At 38.1% G+C, this 7040-nt stretch overlaps 1 protein-coding gene across 4 annotated transcripts in view; it reads right to left on the reverse strand.

Moving 5' to 3' along the window:
- Positions 1-1025: 1025 nt before the first annotated feature.
- The window catches only part of Srsf7 (serine and arginine rich splicing factor 7), a 6893-nt gene continuing 878 nt past the window's right edge, over positions 1026-7040 (reverse strand). Inside the window, exons 2-8 of one of the 4 annotated variants that reach the window (XM_010604968.3) lie at positions 6340-6520; positions 6022-6198; positions 5057-5131; positions 4879-4980; positions 3430-3483; positions 2898-2933; positions 1026-2401 (exon numbers count right to left, since the gene is read on the reverse strand). In XM_010604968.3, the coding sequence (XP_010603270.1) occupies positions 2347-2401; positions 2898-2933; positions 3430-3483; positions 4879-4980; positions 5057-5131; positions 6022-6198; positions 6340-6520 (680 nt within the window). In that variant the 3' untranslated portion in view covers positions 1026-2346. Of the gene's footprint in view, positions 2402-2897; positions 2934-3429; positions 3484-4869; positions 4981-5056; positions 5132-6021; positions 6199-6339; positions 6521-7040 lie in introns of all 4 variants that reach the window. The other 3 variants (XM_010604967.3, XM_010604970.3, XM_010604969.3) reach the window with 3 other exon arrangements.

Consider the following 7040-nt stretch of genomic DNA (forward strand, 5'->3'; position numbering starts at 1 on the left):
TGTTTCCTACTTTGCCACTTTCACTTTGATAGCTTTCTAATTCACCATACCTTTCAATTCTTGCTTCCATCTTGGAAAATCTAACAGTTTTGCACTGTAAGATAGGCTACATAAACTTGGGAGAACCAGGGCTGGGGATTTAGCTCAGCGGTTCTGTGGCCTGCCCTGCAAGCTCAAGGACCCGAGTTCAATCCCTGGTACAAAAAAAAAAAAAAACCAAAAACTTGGAGAACCAAAATCCTACCCCAAACCTCAAATTTCAAGACTTCTATACTGTTCTCAGGAAAGATTAAGCCACTATCTCTTGATACAGTAGGTCAAAAACCCAAGAGAGTTACCACTGTGAAGTCAAGGATGTATGTATACCTACTACCCTATACCAAGTAAAAAACGATTCCTAGGTCTAACATTTGTGAGTATGGACTGGAATTCAGTCTTGTTAAAAAAAAGCTAGAAAATGGTGTACACCATGAAACTGCATAACTGACATTTTCACTACTGAACAGAACGGTGCCCATGCTAAAGCTGTCCACCAAGACTGCACTACTGCCTCTCCCCACTAAGAGAACTGTTTTCACCTGTGACCCTACCAGCCCCTTCATACCCACTCCCTTTTATACTAATTCCTAGTTCATCACTAGTTACCCATTCTAGAAAGCTATAGGATGAATGATTCCTGTTTTTGGCTTAGAGCTCACACTTCCAAAAATTGAGTATCAGGATTATTTGTTCAATCTCTGCAGATTTATTGTTGAGTAAACTTAAATTTATAGAATACATAACAAAGCTAACCAAGTGCAACAGATAAGCCTGCCAATTACACATATAGCTTTATACCAACCATGTTAATTTAGCCAGTTGTCAAAATTCCAATCAAAGAATCCAAATAATTTCCAATACACTAGTGGTCACTTAGACCACCAAATGAATCTGAGGCAGACCAGTATTATTCCCAAATTCCAAAACTATCCAGTGACTGTCGAAAAGCCTACAAAATAGACGGGCAGATTCCTGTGCCACTAGCATTTTTTTTTTTTTTTTTTTTGCACCAAGCCGAGAAATACTGGTAAAAGCATATCCAGAAACCCTCAAAAGTAACTGTTTTTTACCTATTATACTTAATATTTAAATTCCAAGTAAGAACCTACTGGCTATAACATTCTAAGGTCTAAGAGTCACTACCAAAAAAAAAACTTGGCTACATAAAGTATTGCTAAGTATGTGAGATTTACAAAACTTTTAGTCTCATTAACATTTCTGATTAACATTCTTTACTTTACTTTGTACCAGCTTGGCAAAACTGGAGAACTATAGTTGTTGGGAACTGAAACTTAGTTTGTGGCTAGGAGTGGTAACACCCAGAATCCCACTCAGGAGACTGAGGCAAGACTGCCTGAGTTCAAGGTGAGCCTGGGCTAGTGAGCTGAAGACCAGACTGCACCACAGACAGTGTCTGTCTCAAAAACAAACAAAACTTAGCTTGGGTACAACAGGTCTTCAGAGTAAGGCAATACACTTTTAAGGAATTTTAAGGAATATCTGGGTTAGAAAATTTTGCAAAGCTGGTTTACAATATCGTTCGAAATTCAGACAATGCCTCACATATGCATTTTGTTTTGGTATAAAAGACTGTTTGAAAACAAAGAAAAGAACACCAGGTAGAAACCATCCCACCCAAAAGCCTGAAATTGTCCATCAGATGCTAAACTTAGCCTTCAGAAATCAGTTTCTCACTTCATTTATATATTATTTTAATAAGCTTTGTTTTGTTCCTGTCATGCTTACTTATAGGCAAATCAGTGGTCCCTTTAGATCAACAGATTGAGTTCATTAATTTGACAGTATCCAAAAACACCAAATTCAAATAGATTTAGGGGTTTGTCATAACCATGCTATTGTAGAGGACTCAAAATCATCTTAACCAATGCTACAAGGGTAAAGCAGAATTTTCAAAGCCCCCTAAGATCCAGCCAGGCTGACAATGTCCAAGATTTAACCAACACCATTAAACACAGAATTAAAGTCTGTATGAATGTGGCTAGTAACAAGTCTGACTCCTGATGTTTACCAGTTGAAGAAGTGTTACTACTGAACACAAATCAAAAGTCTATTAGAAACACTTTATTTAAATGTGCCAAATAAAACCCATTTTCAGACCGTAAGATGTTAATACATTCAACAAAAATTTGTATTATTTTACTGCCATAAATTTACAGAGTAATAATCCACATCCATTTTGATTAGATGGTTGAAATATCCTTTCTGGGTTACACTTTACAGACGTTGCAAATCCCTTATAATAATGTAAACAAAATAACTTTTCCCTAAAGGGTGAACTGGAGGACTTCAGTCCATTCTTTCAGGACTTGCACTTCTGCGTGGACTTCCTGATGGGGAACGACTAAAAAGAAAAACATTAGGTTTGGAATCAATTAGTGTCTACTGAAACTTAACTCTTCTCATGTGCATGTCAGGGAAACGAAGCTACCGAGTTCCTACAGCAAAAGATCTAAAAATTACATGAGATTTATATATTCTTCATTCCTCAATGTTACACTTAATACTGACAAAATTTCAAAAAAATTTAAATAGGACAATATAAAGTGAATAGGGAGAAAATAATTTGGGTACAAAATTACAACTATTTGCAAGATTTGTTTTTTTCATGTGGACACGTGACACATCCTAACAATCAATCCTCTAACACTTTTATCAAATTATTTCCAACAAAAGCATAATCTGGTGTTTAAGAAAAGCAACCACTTCAGAAACTTAATATTTAGATCTATACAGCACCAATTCTCCAAAGAGCTCAAAGACAGCAAAGTAGCAAGCAAAACTTTCAGTACAGGCCACACTTTGCAGATTAAAATTTGGCAAGAAAATATTTAGCTTACCTTCTTTTTGGAGATGGAGATCTGGACTTTGACCGGCTGTCAAAACATGAAAAATTCTAGTAAGAAAGAGTACTTACTGTCCAATACCTTCCTAAGTAATAACACCCTTGAAACAAACTAATTGTTCTAAACTTACAATGTCAGACTTGTGTGTGTATAGAGCCTTACATACTTATTATTTTTATACTTATTTTAAAAGTCACTCTTCTGAAAACTTTCCCGTAAGTGACCTGCTGTACTGTCACAATTCATTTTTTCCTTAAGCACATCTACCTCAGGATGCTTCTTGTCCATGACCCGAAAAACATTTAACAAAGGCCTCTTAACTCAAGTCATAGTGTTCTATTTATTTCACATTCCCTCCTCCAGAAAGAAAGCAACAGGCCATGTAAAAAAAGAAAAAAGAAGTTCTTGTTTGGCCTAACAAGGTACTGTATTTCAACTTAAAATTTCAACAATTCAAAATACTTTGAACTCTTTGGATATTGGTGCCATATAACTTTAAGAGCATCTAACCAAATTTTTATCCTACCTGCTTCTTGGTCGTGAGAGAGACCTGGATCTTGATCTTGACCTGGACCGGGATCTTAAAAAGGAAAAGTAAAATTTTACCGATTAGTTCATAGAATTCCTCTAATACTAAGCATCTTATATAAGACAGGATAGGAACAGAGAAGCTAAACTCAATAAAAGATCTTGCCTTATACTCAAAATTACTACTTTCAAACAAGCTCTGAATTTCAAATGTAAGGAATCAACTACTTGTTTCTTTTGAACTCAATGGTCACTCATAGTTCTTCTAACCATAGTATTCTCAAAACACTGTTAACATAAATGGTTTTAATTTGAGAAGACTAGAGTATTTCATTATAAAGCAATCAATGGTACACACCTGTAATCCCAGCACTCTGGGAGGCTGAGGTAGGATGATCTTAAAACCTCAGCCTGGGAAACTTAAGCATTTAAAAAAAAAAAAAAAAAAAAGCCAATGATACTCAGTTTGAAGGGCCAAGGAGATTCACTTTCCAGTGCTACCACTGGAGGGAAGGGGGGCATCTCAAATTAGCTTTAAGACCATAGATCCTTGAAATTTTAACTCTTCGTGTAATAACTACCCATAAAAAGTCACAGTATAAGGCTTTGTTCTTTAATCATAAACAAGTTAATGATGGTTCAAAAACCATTAATTAGACAAACCAAATTGAGTTTTTGCAACATACACATTTCTCTTAAAGATCTTAGGATCCAGACTGATCCATACTTCCTCAGATAGGACTCAGAATATAGTAACTTTGTTTTAAGGCTCTGTGCTAATAACTCCCAATGTCATTCTGTACCACTGCTTCATTGTTTTAACCCTTTTATTCTGTACAGCTGTACCTATCTCATCACTTTTAAAGGCCTCTACAAAGTAAAACTGGGGCTCCCCTTAAATTTGTGTTGAAACCAAATGTGTATAGCCTGAGAATGGAACATGTGTCTAGCGTGCATCAGGCCATGGGCTCAATTCCCAGGATCACAAATAATATTATTTGGTTTTTTTGATAGGGCTAAATAGCCCAGGGTGTTCTCTCCTGAGTAGTGGGATTACAAGCATGCACCACTACATGTGACAATGTTAATTCTCAAAAACAAACAAACAAACAAAAAACCAGGCAGCCAATCATTTCCCTGCAAGTAGTGGCACATGCCTATAATCCTACCTCTTCAGGAAGCTGAGGCAGAAAAAGCACAAGTTCTTCTCTAAAATAATTTGTTGCTTTCAACCCATCTCCTGCCTCAGCCTCTGGAGTGCTGGGATTGATTACAGGCATGCACCACCATGCCCAGCATTGTGGCCTCTTAACAAACCTCAAATCCTGGGTTGTGTAAACTAAGCTAATACCCATTACCACAAATGGTATGTAAAATTTAACCTTTTCAAATATTCTCTGAAGCAATTCATGTGAATGAGGAAGAGAGTGTTACATACTGGAAATACCTCGATCCTTTTATAGAACCAGACCTAGATCTTCTGAGTGAAGCTGATCTTGATCTACGAAGAGACACAGACCTTGATCTTCGAGGAGATGCCGATCTTGACCTAAAAATTAAGTTACATTTATCTCCAGTTTTTTCACTTGTTACAAATTTTACAGTAATCACCCACCAACTCTTACCTCCGTCCCCTGCTCCTGCTGCGTGAGCGAGAGTATCGCCTTCCTCTGGATCGAGAATGTGATCTAGACCGTGACCTATTTTTCAAGTTAGAAAAATACAGAATATTAGACTACAGCTCATTTTAAAAGTTTATGTGCCTCTGCTGAAATCAAATCTCAAAACTATTTAAATTTAGTGTCTCATTTGGAAATAAATTCTGGGCCTATTAGTTGTTGAGTTTGTTTTTTTTTTTTTTTTTTTAAACTACCTAAAAAAAGATTTGTTAAAAGCTGAATTACAACTTAGAATTACATAATATAAAACACTGTAATGTGTATTTAAAATAAACCTTGCAAGTTTGCAGTCGACCCTCTTTGGCCCATGGTCTAGTAGGTCTAGTAGATCTAGACGATCTAGAAGTATCTATAGCCGATCGCTGCATCTAGATGTTTTCTTCAATCTAACGACGATCAAACTGACAGCCAAAAGAGCCAGGTGAGGCTTGATTGACGCAAGAAGATTTTTCTAGTTGGGAATGTGGTCAATCTGGTGTTCCTCTTTCTAAAGCGGAGGGGGCCCCAATTGTAAGCCAAATTTACTGTTACGGCGATCACCGTCTCAAATTTTCTGCCCTTTAAAGAATAAGGTGAAGCTAGGTGTAGATGACTCGAGGGGATCTGGCCTCTTATGCTGATCACCTCAAGGTCTAGGAGGATCTTAATTGTCGGATTTGCAAGGCGCCTCAGCATGATATCATAAGGCTCGTGACATTCTGAATCAAGGCGACTGACTCAAACGAAGAAACCTGAAAGGTTTTGACCAGGTTGATTATTAATATATTAACATTTTTAATTAAACAAAAACTGTAAAATACACCTGTACAATTAACATTCAAGTTTATAGAAAATTACTAGTTTCTGCCTTGCCAATAAAAGAATTACTCTGATTAACTAGAATACCAACCATTCCTTTATTAACTAAATACCTGCTTCTTCTTCTCCGGCTATAACGGTGACAGTCATAAGCATAATGTCCCTTTTCGCCACACTCATAGCATCTATCATTGGGATCAAAGGGACGTCGGGCAGGTGGTCTATCAAAGCGAGATCTCCGAGGCATGCCCGTTGATAGTTCAACCCTTACTCGGGAACCACAAATCACCCTATAAAAACAAAATTCTGGAGTTAAACTTGATGTGAGTAATAATAGAACCCTTTTCAACTACTTCTTTCCCTCAGTAGTTTGTTCTACTCAGCTCTCCCAATTCCACCCTTTAACCTTTGGTCTTAAACATCCAACTTACTTTCCATCCAGTCCTCGCACTGCATCTTCAGCATCTCTAGGATCTTCAAATTCCACAAAGGCAAATCCTGGGGGATTTCTTGCAATCCATACAGTTCTTAAGGGACCATAATAACTGAAAGCCCTTTCTAACTCTCCTTTGCCAGCACCAGTTCCCAGGTTACCAACATACACCTTCGTTTCTGTTAATGGAATAGAATAAAGGAGGTTACGCAAAGTTTGGCTTAAATCGGAACGAATTCTGCCTGAAAATGGGCCATCCCGCAAGGAGGTAGCTGACCCCTCGATTCCCTTGGCTCAGTCTCTAGTACCGCACCCCCGCCTCCTCCAAGACAAACTGCTCTTCAGAGACAAGGTCTGGCAGGGTGTGGCGGCACACGCCTGTAATTCCGGTGCTCAAGAGGCTGAGGCAGGAGGATCAATATGAGTTAGAGGCCAGCCCGAGCTACATAGTGAGACCCTTCCTCAAAACACAAAACAGAACAAAAAAACAAGCTCTGGCTAAGTCGTCCAGACTGCTCTGAAACTCTGGGGTTCCAAGGATCCTCACGCCCCCAGGCACGTGCCACCACCCTGGCCTGTGCAAAACATGTTTAATGCTCTCTACCCGCAATGGAATTTAGCCTAAAACAATTAAGCCTGCAAAGCTAGACTGCTTTAAGACCATGCTATTGGTTGGACGGTAGGTGGAATCACCCCCAT

Source organism: Fukomys damarensis, unplaced genomic scaffold, assembly GCF_012274545.1.
Source record: "Fukomys damarensis isolate Sample0158 unplaced genomic scaffold, DMR_v1.0_HiC HiC_scaffold_2, whole genome shotgun sequence".
NCBI lineage: Eukaryota > Metazoa > Chordata > Mammalia > Rodentia > Bathyergidae > Fukomys > Fukomys damarensis.